The sequence below is a fragment of the Protomyctophum bolini genome (assembly GCF_963924005.1).
Source record: "Protomyctophum bolini genome assembly, chromosome: 3".
NCBI lineage: Eukaryota > Metazoa > Chordata > Actinopteri > Myctophiformes > Myctophidae > Protomyctophum > Protomyctophum bolini.
Window position 1 is genome coordinate 27,239,233 of NC_137864.1, and position 15,178 is coordinate 27,254,410.

The 15,178-nt window shown below is 40.9% G+C and overlaps 1 protein-coding gene across 1 annotated transcript; it reads left to right on the forward strand.

The window, feature by feature from the left end:
* The first annotated feature begins 384 nt into the window (after positions 1-384).
* Positions 385-14,909, forward strand: LOC308312982 (inter-alpha-trypsin inhibitor heavy chain H3-like). Its single transcript, XM_080759817.1, has 22 exons — positions 385-452; positions 1,042-1,071; positions 1,415-1,438; positions 4,118-4,272; positions 4,470-4,574; positions 5,197-5,359; positions 5,889-5,999; positions 6,990-7,118; positions 7,517-7,636; positions 8,186-8,354; positions 9,221-9,346; positions 9,999-10,180; positions 11,246-11,431; positions 11,508-11,647; positions 11,739-11,899; positions 12,041-12,070; positions 12,165-12,242; positions 12,523-12,636; positions 12,832-13,033; positions 13,848-14,020; positions 14,382-14,493; positions 14,699-14,909. Exons 1-22 carry the CDS (start codon positions 447-449, stop codon positions 14,835-14,837), a joined length of 2,655 nt encoding a protein of 884 aa, XP_080615943.1. The 5' UTR covers positions 385-446; the 3' UTR covers positions 14,838-14,909.
* Positions 14,910-15,178: the final 269 nt, after the last annotated feature.

A 15,178-nucleotide genomic window follows, 5' to 3' on the forward strand; every position in this document is an offset into this window, starting at 1 on the left:
AGTCATGTCTAGGTGGAGGAGTGTTGTGCTGCTGTGGTGCTGTGTCTGCCTCTGGCTTCTCAGTGTGTTTAGTGGAGTTTAGTCATGTCTAGGTGGAGGAGTGTTGTGCTGCTGTGGAGCTGTATCTGCCTCTGGCTTCTCAGTGTGTTTAGTGGAGTTTAGTCATGTCTAGGTGGAGGAGTGTTGTGCTGCTGTGGTGCTGTGTCTGCCTCTGGCTTCTCAGTGTGTTTAGTGGAGTTTAGTCATGTCTAGGTGGAGGAGTGTTGTGCTGCTGTGGGGCTGTGTCTGCCTCTGTGGGGCTGTGTCTGCCTCTGGCTTCTCAGTGTGTTTAGTGGAGTCTAGTCATGTCTAGGTGGAGGAGTGTTGTGCTGCTGTGGGGCTGTGTCTGCCTCTGGCTTCTCAGCGAGTCTCAAGGAGCTTTGGTTATCTCCCACCATGATGCTGCCATGCAGGTAACATCACATTCTCTTTTCTTTTTGCTATTTTGTAGTCATAATACTGATGGAACACCACAACAAATTTTAATGCAATTCATGTAATTCAGTATTTTCAGTCAACCGGTTCCTTTTTGAACTGTTGGATCTCAATGCTGCTTTGCCTTTAGTCCTTTTGAGTCGTCTTTAATGGCCCACATGAATCACAAACCCTAATAATTAGAAAAGCCTAATAGTTAACTCAGAGAATCAACATTGTATGCGTCTCTACGCTTATCAATTCCTTTTACCCATGTTTTAGACCAAGAATTTAAAAAATAACAGAATTGCTAATGGCATTGATATAAATAAAATCCTATAATTTCCCATCCCTATGGTGATTTTGTACAATATTATAAATGCCTTATCTCATCACAGCGTTTAGCTCTTTTTACTGCATGTTTTATAATTTCTCTTATCTCTGTATAATTTATGTCTCTGAGCCAATGCACCATAATAAACAGATTAAAATGTACTTTACTGCATAGATTGTAATATATTTTGTGAGTGACTTGCATTGGTTTGTACCCTCTATTTTAATTCACCTTTCTTTCTATGTGATTTCTAGGAGAAACCGCATCCCACCAGGTTACTTAAGGTAGGCCTATAAAGTTAAATGAAATTATTTCCACACACAAAACTTCCTTATTTTCCCTGCTAACATTACTTTGAACTTTGAAGTTCGCATTACTTTACTTTGTGAAAGCCTGCTTAAACATTTGTAACTTTTGACATTGTTATTAATCATCGTTATAAACTTAAAATTATATTTTAATGGTGCTAAATGATTCACAGTACTCACTCATTGAAAATGCCTACTTCACTGTAAACCTCATAAAGTCCAAAGTTTTGACCTATTTATTAAACCTATGTATTATATGCCAGTATTAGTAAATCTAATTACTAACATTATGATGTGTCTCTTTATCTTTTTATTGCAGAAAAGAAGTACAAACAACATAGCGGTATAAAACAATATCCCTTTTCAGTCTGTTAATGAAAGAAATCACACCTGTGTGAAGTGAGGGCGGCTCTTATCATCGTACATCATCATCGCCGACTTCTTACTGACAGTTGAGAGTTGAAAGCCTCATATAGGCCTATAACATATCAATGTTTGTGTTAGGCAATAATGATTGTGTTTACACTATGATGTAAAATAGTCCATTAATTGTCAATGGGAATTTAGGCCCTCATTTATCAATCGAGTGTAAAATCTGCCACAGATTCGAGTGCAGGTTTCGTAGTACACCCACGTCGCCACGGCATTTATAAAGTGATCGCAAACAGCTGATCCTTCCTTAATTTCGTTCTGACGTTAATAAATGTGACGGCTGAAATCTATCTGGCACGCCCTATGAAATCAAGCCTCGCCCTCGTTTTTGCGACCTGAAAACGGCAATACGTTTCCTGAAACCATGGTTACATGGACTTGCTGCCCCAGCTCTCTCATACACACACAGACGCACGCACACGCAACTTGCAACTTGTTGTATCTTAAATAAATAAACCTGCATGAATTAAATAAAGTTGTAGGTCTGTTTCTCCTCTCGCTTCGCTTCCCCCTTGCTGCCCGCCTCACCCCCCCCGCACGCACGCTGACGCACATATCGCAATTTGCAAGCAACTGTCACTGTATGTTGTTAGTTGTACAGTTATATTAAATTATTAAAGTATTTTTAATTTAATATACAACAAGATCTATTAGTGAACGAAAACCTGAACCTGTGAACCATGAATTAAATAACAAATAGGCGCGCGCGCGCGCGCGCGCACACACACACACACACGCTGCTGTTTTGCATAGGTGCTGCTCCTCGATCCTGATCCTGTCCTGTCTGCCTGTCTGTCTGTCCGTGACACCGTGATCAACTGACCATGCACGTTCGACAGTCTATTTAGATTGCCTCACAGTCGCTATAGTCGCTGCAGTGGATAGGCTGTCAACTCAACTCAACTGTCAATATATGAATGTGCAGCTAAAACCGTAGCCCATGTGGCTGGCACTGGAGGAGTGGTGGTGGTGGGCTGGCTGGGTAGCCTACATCTCCGATGCGGTTCCCACTTGCGCTGGCGGTACATTTGGCATTCGAGCGACGCGTCGGGTTTATTAAACGAGGAGGAGATTGCACATGTAACTCCAGAAAGACATCGGCCTACTGTAGATTAGGCTACAGTATATAGGCTACCCATGCATGTTGGGACTCTCCGCAGCTGCAGGCAGCACTGCACGTAGGCTATACTTTCCAACATCATGGAAATATTCCAGCACAGACAGCCCAAATCCTCGCATGTATGCGCTCATGCAAAACACTGTTTAAATGGCTTAAATCAAGTGCGATTTTAATTGTAAAGTTGGAAAGCTCCTATAAATTTAATATGACACAAAGACACATCTTGTAGGTCCATTCCTTTTTTCTTTTTCTTTTTTTACATGTAGCCCATATACATACAGTTTTATATTAACATTTTAGGAGTGAATACATATGTTTCGATGCCTTTGGCAGCCTCTCAGCTGGTCAAACAATGCTGCTCCGCCGTTCTGCGGAGAAAAACATGCGTACGCCAGCTGAGGAGCAAACGTGGATTTTCAACGCTGTCACGTTCAATTTCAAGCTTTGGCGGAAATGGTAAATGTCAAAAATGTCGGTAATTTCGGCGTGCACCCATATTTTGGCGTACGCACGGTTGATAAATGAGGGCCTTAATCCCACTTAAATTAGTGTAGGACAAAGTTTGTGCACACACACACACACACACACACACACACACTAAAAGCTGGACATAGGAGTTGAAAGCCTCATATATAATAATAATAATACCGTAGCTTGAATTTATTTAGTGCCTTTCATGAACCCAATAGTCCGGAAGCGTGGGGCTGAACGTGGTTTTGTTAGATAAAGTTTCTTTCTCAAATGATTCCTGTAGCTTGGGTTCACCACTCATGAATTCAAGAGGGTGCCCAGTGACATCCCTTCCCTTGGGCAAATTTAGTTATTAACCCCTTAATGCCTGAAATACTAACAAATCCCTGAAAATAATGTTTTATGGTATTTCATGTGAATTACTTGGTCTAAATGCATCACATTTGCTTTCTACATGCGTGTAGAGTGTTTATCCATGAATGAGGATACAGTATGTACAATATATTTGATTTCAGAATAGGGCATTTTTAGATATTAACCCTGTCATGCTTAACACAGCAAAAGCCCATAAAATAGGCCTACAATAATCAATGCAAAAGCAACAAATTTGTCACACTGAACGCTCTGTCCCCGAAGGTTCGCTTGACTGCTTTGGGGACAGAGAGGAGGTCCATGTTATATATACAACATATCAATGTTTGTGTTAAGCAATGTTTCTGTTTACACTATTACGTAAAATAGTCCATTCATTGTCAATGGGAATGTAATGATAGTGTAGGACAAAGTTTCTACTAGCCTGACTCACCCAAAGGCGCCATTCACCGCTGTAGATGTAGAATAGCAAAATGCTAATACTTTTTCTTAATAGGCAGCTATATCCTTAGTGAAAGTGAGAAACCTTTAAAGCTGTTTCATATTCTCAAGACAAGTGTCTGTGGACAGTGTTGAACGTCAACACTTTTTGAGCTGTAAAGCAAATACTGTATTTCTCCCTCTCAGGTGGAGGTGGACAGTGTTACTGTGGACTGTACCGTAGCATCTCGTTTTGCTCACACTGTCATGACCTCCACTGCTCTGAATAAGGCCAACTCCTCTCAGGAAATCTTCTTTGAGGTGGACCTGCCCAAGACAGCCTTCATCACCAACTTCAGCATGTCAGTGCCATCTCTCTCACTTCTTACTGTGTGTGTGTGTGTGTGTCTGTGTGTGTGTGTGTGTGTGTGTGTGTGTGTGTGTGTGTGTGTGTGTGTGTGTGTGTGTGTGTGTGTGTGTGTGTGTGTGTGTGAAAACAACTATTAGTGATAAACCCAAAACCCCTGTTGAGTTGTAACTCTTCCTGTTTGATTTTCAGGGAAATTGATAATCAGATGTATGTTGGAGAGGTCAAGGAGAAGGAAAAAGCCAAGAAGCAATATGAGAAAGCTGTCTCATCAGGACAGACTGCTGGACTGGTCAAGTAAGTAATAGCTATACATTAGCAGATGTCTGACATTGCCCTAGTCCTAGACACAGCAGAGAAAGGAAGATAACTCCTACTGGCAGTCGAAATGGAGTGCAGGAAGATCGGACTCAAGCTCAATGTCAAGAAGAAAAGTATTGACAGTTAAGGACAAAACCACTGCAGACGGGGCGGTGCTCGAGGTAGTGGAGGACTTCAAATATCTCCGGGCCTGGACTACTTCAACAGAACCTGGAATGCTCTGCAATGGGATGATGAGAGGGAAATCTGAACACTTCAAGAAGCGTCTGTTTGTAGTCGGTGCTGCTGTACGTGATCAAGACATGGACCCTCACAGCACAACAGGAAAGGGCCCTGGATAGAGTCTACACAAGAATGCCACAAATGGCATTATAGGTGTCACATGGACGGACCACATCAGAAATGTGGTCCTCATCGCTCGGGTGGAGCAGTGTTCAAGACCCTGATGCTAGACAGGATGATGTGGAGGGCAGCAATTCAGGAGTCCCGATCAAGTTGATGTTGGCTAGACATCACATCACATCACATGGTAGATACAGTACATATTGCCAATCATTCTTTTATTCATTGTTTTTTGGTGTGTCTGTGTTCTGACTAGGGCATCTGGAAGAAAAATGGAGAAGTTCTCTGTGTCAGTAAACATTGCTGCCAATAGCAACGTGAAATTCATTCTGACCTATGAGGAGCTTCTTAACCGGAAACTAGGCCAGTATGAGATTCTGACCCGGGTCAAACCCAAGCAGCTTGTCCAGAACTTTCAGGTGGATCTCCATGCATGCAATATGTTCATATCACACACTGCTTAAACTTTAAGGATCACTTCATCATAACTGGTCGTCACTTATCACTCAAGATGACACCATTTCTAGCTACTCACTCTGCAGACAGTTCAGAAACCTAGCCTGGACATCCAGACTGATTTGCTACGTTAAGCATTTTGTTTTGTTTTTTACTTCACTTTTCAGTCATTCCAGTCAATCAGAAACGTATACCAGTGACATCATTGATAGGGGAATTCCAAGGTAATAAGACTATTTCTTCCTGGAAGTTTGAAATCTTGTTTGAAATGACCAAACCTGTCTGTCTACCAATGATGTCACTGGCAGGCAGATATATATTCTGAACTGTCCAACATCCTCTAAGACACAGAGTAGACAGAAATGATACCATCTTATAATGACTGTGAACAATGCATTATAGTGAGAACCAATTATATGAATATAAATTGAAGTGGTCCTTTAATGAAAGGCTAATCTCACTTTGTGTATGTTTGTGTCTACCTTTTCACAGATTGTGGCAGATATCTATGAGCCACAGGGTATTGCATATGTTGATGCCTATGGGACCTTCTTATCCAATGAGCTGCTCCCTCTGGTGGAGAAAACTGTCACAGACAAAAAGGTAGAGGGGGTAAAATGGCTCATTCTCAAGGTTCTTTGGACAGCTTGTTTCATTAATCTCAATCTGTAAAATTCATCTTTGAGTATCTTCTACCGTACCCTTCCCTATAATTAAACTAATAACTAGGCATCACCTCTCATAAATCCAAGGCACACTGTAGTTTTGTAGAATGAAAAAGTAATATATAATCTTTATTTCAGAAAGAAGTCCATAACACATAAAATCAACATACAAATACATAAGAGACATGGTAAAACATGGTAAAATGACAAGAAGCAAACCAAAAAAGTACAATAGTGCAATTAAGGCCCTATAGTGCCATCCTACCAAATCAGCAGCAGGTTGCTGAGCCAGTGCTGGCGCAGCCTGGACGTACAGGTAACCCGGTAACAGCTCTTGATAGGGTTTGTTAGCGCCACTATAATGCTGTTTTTAGACACCTCCAGGCGTTGCATAGAATTGTACATTAGTTGCCTCAACACAGTGCCTCGCAGGTGGGCATGCCAACAGAAGTGAACAACTGAATGGCACTGTGCCACCTAGGAACACGGAGAAGTAATCTTATGGCATCGTTGTATGCCACTCTAAGCCGTTGAGTGCTTCTGTAAGAGGACCAATGACCATAGATGGGCTGCATAGTGATCTGAACAATGCACATTTTACATACTGAACACAGAAAATTACGTTAAAAGCATATTGGCCTGAGCATATATTTTGCGACACTGTCGTTGGATGTCACTCTCATCGCTGAGATCCTCTGAGAGGATAGGCCTGTTTCCAAGATTTTTTCTTCTTTTTTTAAACATAAAAATACAGTGTGCCTTGCATTTATTGAAGGAAATCTGATGTTTACAATCTTGCTTAAGAATTAATACTTTTTAACACACCTGAGACCACCCAGCAGTGCTTCTACGTTGTCTTCTATTAGACATATCAGATGTAAGATTGCACTAAAGTGAATTTATTGACAGTATTGTATCCTTCTTTCAGGCACACATCTCCTTCTCCCCGACACCAGAGCAGCAGAAGAAGTGTCCAGAATGTAATGGAACTCTGATCGATGGAGATTTCATCATCAAGTATGATGTGAAACGGGTCACGAGCCTAGGGGACGTTCAGGTCAGCTGTCTCTTCTATTTTTTATCTCATCTTTCTTTTTTAGTGTGCTGCAATTTGATTGTAATTGTTTTCATTCTGTGAATCACTCAGAGTTGCCCTGGTGTATGAATGGTGCTGTATAAATACAGTTGCCTTGCCTTGTCAACAAATACTGTACAGTACACCATCCGGTTTGACCTTAAAGCTGCATGTAATTATATGTCCTCTTCTACCCCTGATTTGAATCCGGTCTTGACAGTACTGACATTATTACCATTGAGCTTTGAAAATGTCCTTTAATGCAGCAAAGCTGTTGACAAAAAAATGTATTAATAGATGTATACTGTAGTTACTCTGTTACTTTGTTACTTCTGTCACTGCTTTCTGAGTATACAGTAGATTTGTATTTTTCCCCTCAGATTGTGAATGGATACTTCGTCCACTTCTTTGCACCTCCTGACTTACCCAGAGTTCCAAAGAATGTGGTGTTTGTGATTGACGTTAGTTATTCAATGGATGATGGAAATAAAATGGAGCAGGTGAGAAAGTGTACTGTGTGTGTGTGTGTGTGTGTGTGTGTGTGTGTGTGTGTGTGTGTGTGTGTGTGTGTGTGTGTGTGTGTGTGTGTGTGTGTGTGTGTGTGTGTGTGTGTGTGTGTGTGTGTGTGTGTGTGTGTGTGTGTGTGTGTGTGTGTGTGAGTGAGTGAGGAATAACTACAGTAGGCTATGTCTCCAGTATATTGTGCTATTCTATGCACAAACATTGCTTTGTCCCGGTCTCTATTCACACACTGAATGCTGCTGTGGGTAGATCGAGGATATAACCTTATGATGAGCACTTTCACTTTTTACTGTATTATCTCGTGCCTATGTCTATGCACATGCACTTTTATGACCTATCGCATAGCACTTTAACGCCTGCACTTTAATGGTTGTGTGCACCTTTGTACTCTGGTATCCGCTATGTGAACTGTTTGTACTGTTTCATTCATTGTTTAATGTACTGTCTATGCTGCAACCCAATTTGCCCTTCAGGGACACTAAATAAACTTGAACCTTGATTTTTATGCATGAGCTCTGATCTTGCAGACACGTGAGGCATTGTTGGCCATCCTCCAGGACTTGCACGAGGACGACTACTTTGCTATCATCCTGTTTGCTCGTTTCGTTGAATTCTGGAAAAAATCTCTTATTAAGGCCAGCAAGGAAAATGTGGCCGAAGCGCTAACATTCGCCAGAGGGATACAAACAACTTCAGGTAAGCATCAGAATAAGTCACATCTTGGATGCTGCACTCATGATTCCTAGAGGTTGGTCTAGGAAGTGTGGCACCAGGAAGAACAGTGTATCAACACCTAGCTGCCATCATGTCTGAAAGCCCAAAAAACTGCCAAGTGAGCCAACCTAAAAGTACTCCGTACTCTACTACATTTACTTGAGTAAAAGTAAAATAATTTGTCTTGGAAATGTACTTGAGTAAGATTAAGTATAAAAAAATGAAATACTCAAGTAAAGTATTCAGAATCTGTACTTAAAGGACCACTTCACCACTTTTCAACTTATCTTCATATAATTTGTCCTCACTAATGTTCATGATAAAATACCACTATTCATTTCTACTACGTCTGTGTTTCATAGGAGGGCTGTGAGCAGTTCAGAAACCCGTCCACCAGTGACATCATCGTAGATTTTTATTATCGTGAGAATGATGGCTTTCATTTTCGCATTGAAACTTTTCAGGAATAGAAAGCCTGCCGTTTCTATTAGCTTGGGTTCCCCATTGATGATGTCACTGGTGGACGGGTTTCTGAACTAGACCTCCCATGAGACACAGACCAAGTAGAAAACCTGTGTGGAATTTTATCATGAACATTAGTATGGACCAATTATATGAACGTAGGTTGAAAAGTGGTGAAGTGGTCCTTCAGTACAATACCTGAGTACAGTACAGTACATTTTATCAGTTACTGTCCACCTCAACTACAGTGTGGAGAAAACGGGAAAATACTTGGCTAAAATAATAATAAGCTTCCTTATACGGATGATGGATAATGTTTGAAAGCATCCATATTAATTTGATTTAATATCATTGTAGACAGTTGACTGTGTGTGTTCCCCTTCCAGCTACTAATATTAACGATGCAGCATTGGCTGCTGTAAACATGCTGGTGAAAGACAGACAAGACAACATCCTCCCAGAAAGGAGTTTTGACATGATTATCTTCATGACTGATGGAATGCCAAACGAAGGTGAGCTCAACTTCTGAAATATAATTCAATTAAAGGACCAATCCTGAAGTTTAACAAAAGGTAGCCATGCCATTATAGGGGGTACAAACACTATAACATTTAGAAAACGGTCTTTGTGTCTGTCTGTCTCTATTTCCATTTTTCATCTCGCTGGGTTGGCCAATTCATTTGAAAGAATACATGAGCATTGGCTTAAGAGTGACAAAGCTGATGTTTCTAATAAGCTGTTTATTTGTAATGTTTGGCAAGTCTGTGCAGAGTTGTGGCATGCAGAAGTCTGCACATACAGTACAGTACTCTAAGTACTGTACTTGGGGCACATCATATGCATCCCTGAGTATAGGCTAGTGTGTAACTGATTTAGTGAGCCCTGTAACAAACATTTTGGATAATTGTGTATTTAGTAATAATATTGTATAAACTACCGGTATGTGTTTATAATATACTCCAGATTCTGAATCTGTGTCTGTGTGTGCTTTTGGGAATGCATAAGCTATTATTGACTACGTGTTACTTTTACCATCTTTCTTGTCCTGTCAATGAAATGATGGAAGGTACCATTGTACTGTAAATATTTGTGTTAGTTATATTCTACATACTGTATAAGTGTATATGTACAACATAACAGCATATGTACCGCATATTTACATAGGGGTTAGAGACCTCCCAACGATCCAAGAAAATGTCCGTAAAGCTGTTGATGGAAAAATGTCTCTCTTCTGTCTGGGATTTGGAAATGATGTGGATTACTCCTTTCTGGATGTTATGGCACAACAAAACAAGGGACTGGCACGTAGAATATATGAGGACTCAGATGCAACCGCCCAACTCCAGGTGCAGTAAGGGAGCGTGTGATATAGGATTCATGTGATATTTGATAGCAGGTATGATACAGTATCTGATAGGACACAGCTATTACAGTTATGTCAATCATTTTAAGCAGGTACTGCTTACTACTAATACAAATAAAATAAATTATATCAGACACTACAGTGTTGGATGCTGCTGACTGAATTGAATAGATCAACAGTCTTAGTGACACCTCAACTGGGTCCTATAACAAGACCCAAACATAAACAAGAAAAACCTGTGCCCCTCTCCACCAGGCCAGGTCAGGTTGTATAGGCCAATGTGAAAAGGGTGCCATTTGTTCTTACACCATTGATGACAATTGGATGATTTGAAGCATTTCGTTCCAAAAATGAGTTTTGCAAAAATCCACCTGTTGGTGGCGCTATAACAGGCCAATGTGAAAAGGGTGGGATATATTCCTCAGCCTAGTAAGAAAGTCTGTGAAAGATTTAATGTAAATTGCATGCTGCGTTCATAATTTGATTTGATTTTGTTTCAAAAGGGCCAATCCTGCAAACTTTGAAAGCCAATGTTAGCCAATTCGGATTGAATATGAAATATCGGACAGATCCATCTTGAACACATGACTATAGAGATAGTGCAACGATTTTCGGGATTTTTGGACAGAATCTGGAGGAGTAATATAAAAAAATGTGTTTTTCAAAAGTCGGCCTCCTGGTGGTGCTATAACAGGCCGTTTGGGGCAGAGGTTCATCATTGTCATCCAGGGAGTTACTTTTACTGTTGGAACACACAATGTGGATAGTTGTCACTGACACACTGTGGGCCCTATTTTGCGTATGACTTAACTTAAGACCTGGAGGCATGGCCAATGCTGTTTGGCCACTCAAAACAGCAGAACAGCATTGACCACGCCTCCAGGTCTTACGTTATGACCTGGTAGCCTACTTACGGAACGCAAAATAGGACCCAAAGCCTTATATTGGTTTAGCTCCTATAGTACCATACATAAACCTTCTGTGCTACAAATTTCTAGTTATTATCATTATTATTATTATATTAATAATATTAATAATATTTTCCCAGGGTTTCTATGAGGAGGTGGCCAGTACTCTACTACTAGAGGTGGACCTTCGTTACCCTGACAACACAGTGGCTTTTCTGACCAACAACCACTTCAATCAGCTGTTCAACGGCACAGAGATTGTGGTGGCTGGACGACTGAGTGACAATGACATTGATAACTTCATGGTGGAAGTGTTCGCCAAGGGGGTGAGACAGAGAAGTTGTAATTTCTTACTTTAGCTGAAAAAGCATTGTAGCTGTTTACTCTCTTCTCTTTCTCTAGTCTGGTGAGGACTTTCAAGTGCAGGGCCAGGCAACTGCTGTAGATTGGAACGTTATCTACCCAGAGAAGGAATACATCTTTAGGGACTTCACAGAACGTCTGTGGGCCTACATCACCATCCAACAGCTACTGGAGCAGAGGTCTGTTTGAATCATCGCAAGCTAGCTGCTCTGTCAGGACTTTGAAACTCTGGATGGTCTATTATGAATACTGATTTTCTTTTCTTTTCAGTAAGATGGGTACTGCAGAGGAAAAAAGCAATGCCACAGCCAAGGCTCTTGAAATGTCCCTGCAGTACAATTTTGTCACTCCACTGACCTCCATGGTGGTCACCAAGCCTCAGACTGAGGATGGCGACAGTGATTCCCTCATTGCTGACAAACTGACTGAGGGTAGTTAAGATAGAATGGGAAGGGGAAAAAATGTGACACTTGACTGTGGTCTTGTGTCCATCATGACAACAAGCACTATTGAAGCTGCTGAATCCATACGTTGTCATTTTCTAATATATTTTCACTATTTATTTTCTACAGAGCAACGACAAATTGCAGAGAGACTACAAGGTAAAACATTCAATTTCCACCCGGCAGAATAATTAAGGTTAGGTTTATACTTCCAATGTATTTATTTTTAATCTGCCATTTTGTGTATAACCAGGTCCAACATCACGTGGACCATATATACCAGCAACCAGGCAAAACAAAGGACCATCAGTGCCTGCTCCCACATACATGGGTAAATAAATACTCAAGTGCTAACATATACTGTAGCTCAGCTTCAGATATTGGCAGCGTTTTTTGCCTTTATTGATAGGGTACAGTAATTAGACAGGAAAGGAGGAGAGAGATGGGGAGTGACATGTGGCAAAGGCCGTCGGGCTCAGGTATCGAACCCGCGGCATGCCGTCCGGCTGGCTTGTCAGCCTAGGTGCCCAGACGGTTGAGCTAACCGCTAACCGTCTGGGCCCTGAGTGTCCAATGTTAAATGAGCTCTCACCTTGATAATGTCATTTCAGTGGATGGAGATCCTCATTTCATGATAGAGCTTCCACAGAGAGATGATGCACTGTGCTTCAATATCAATGACACACCAGGCACCATCTTCAACCTGATTAGAGACACAACCACAGGTGATTAAAATATGATTATATTTTTGTTTTATTATTCACATTGTCAGAGCCAAAGATACTGTAGTGGACAACTTCTGAAGAATATTCTGACATTTAGTTTTACACTTAAGATTTGGACATAATATTTGATTGTATAACCTTTAATTGTATAAGCATCTGTGCTTTGTGAGTGACTGAATCGTTTCGCTTGCTCAGGAATTTTAGTCAATGGTCAGACTATTGGAGATAAAAAAGTTGCCCCCGATGGTAAAATCAACACCTACTTTGGACGTTTCGGCATCATTCACAAGACCCTTGGGGTGAGACTGGAGGTGACCACTGAAGACATCTCTGTGTTACAAGATGGAAAACATGTCAAGTTACTGTGGTCAGATGAAACTGCCCTCAAAGGACCCAAGTAAGTTATAGCTTGCACCTTCTCACTCGATGACAAAGGACAATACAAGTAGGCTACACAATAATGATATTTAAAGCTAAGGCCAAATGTGACCCAGACAAGTCCTCGTTTTGGGTCAATAAATCTGTCCAGGTTTTTTTTAATATAAATTCCTTAAAATGTCAGGGTTTTGCCTAATGTGTAAGCAGAAAAAACTTCAGAAAAACTTTCTGAGAGTGCTGGGGCGCACTCCAGGTATAGGTCATTCATAAATTCAGACTTCAGATTCAGATTCTCATAGGGTAGTTCGAACACACCCATTGTAGAAGTTTATGTTGCATGCATGATGTAACTGAGTGGCTGCAGCTTCTTCACGCAGATCAAAATATGCACTGAGCTGAATGCACTGAGCTCTGCCGCTGACATTGAATAAAAAATGCCAGCAGGCTATCTCTCTTATTATTACTGTTTTATTTTATATTATTGTTCCAGAGATAAATTAAGCCCAATTTAGACTTGTTTTAGGGAGATTCATCTGCAATTATTTTATTTGTACAGAAGAGGCATACTCTGAAGGAATAGATAAGATTTATGAAGCACTTTTGAGTAGTAAACTTTTTGTATTTACCTATCTTTTGAGTCCTCTTTTTAGGGATTCAGAGCGTGGTCAAACTAGGCTGAATGTCTGCTGCCCACCCTTCCACCTACTGTATCAACATTCCCTTCTCCTCTGCCTCCCTCCTCTCTTCCTGCCCTCCCCACTGACTCCTCATCCCTTCTTCCTCCCTATCTTCTCACTACCTTTGTTCTCCCTGCCCTGGCACCTCCTTTCCAGTATGGATCTTCTGTTGACCAAAGACTGCACCCTGATGGTCAATCTTAAAGATTCTGTGACGTTTGTGGTCCTGCTACACCGGGTCTGGAAGAGCCACCCATACCACCAAGACTACCTGGGTTTCTACACCCTGGACAGCCACCTTCTCTCCCCATCTGTTCACGGCCTGCTAGGTACAGAACATCACACTAGGGGGCAACACTAGAACAGGATAGAATGTATATTGAAACATCTATTCTATCCTCCTCCCAATCAAATCACACCTAGGATACAATGTCAAAAGAATTGACCCCCTTTGGCATACAGTAAATGTGTAGTTAAGTTGCTTTTCACCCCTTATGCATGTTGCAGTGTGGCAGTATTAGATTACCATGGTTAGAACTCATGGAATCGCATACAAATGCTTTCAGATGCTTAATTATTTTACATTCGCAATGGGCTAAGGTTATTTTGCCAATGTAGTTTCAGTGCAGATAAACTGAAGTCCAGAATGATCCCCTTATAAATACATTACAACGGTGGGCTGTCCTTCAGGTCAGTTTTACCATGGGGTTGAGTTTGAGGTGGGAGATCTGCGTCCAGGAGAGGTCCCTGAGAAACCTGATGCCACCATGTATGTGAAAGGACAGGAGCTCAATGTGACCAGGTACACATGATTGTCTCATCCTATATAAACTGAACGAATATTCCTAGATCTGGTACAGATAAAAGTCTAAGTGTGTGTGTGTGTGTGTGTGTGTGTGTGTGTGTGTGTGTGTGTGTGTGTGTGTGTGTGTGTGTGTGTGTCTGTATTTTTATTTTATTTTAATACATTTGAGTCAATATAATGTCTCTTTCTCATTGGTCCACAGAGGCTGGCAGAAGGACTATAGGAATGATGTGAAGAATGGAGTAAATATTCCCTGCTGGTTCATTCATAGTAATGGAACAGGCCTCATAGATGGAGATGCCTCAGATTACATAGTGTCTGGCCTGTTTCAGACCTACTGATAATAGTGGAAACAACAGGACTCACCGGATTCCAATTTTAATGTTCATGATTATCATTCCTTAATTGGAACGTTCCGTATTGTGAATGTATGTGAATTGTAGATTATACGTTTTGAAAGGGAATGGTTGGAGTCTGGTAATAATACAAATAAAAAATAAACCTGTGTTGCATTGACACGTTTTTACTTTTACGTTCTACAGTTGTACTTTGAAAACACTCTACTTACAATTTTCAGTCAATAATAACCATTGTTTATAAATCTATATACGGTATATCCTATGTATATCCTTATGGGAAACCTGGTCAGATATTGCAGGTTGACCATAAGAGATGATTGACT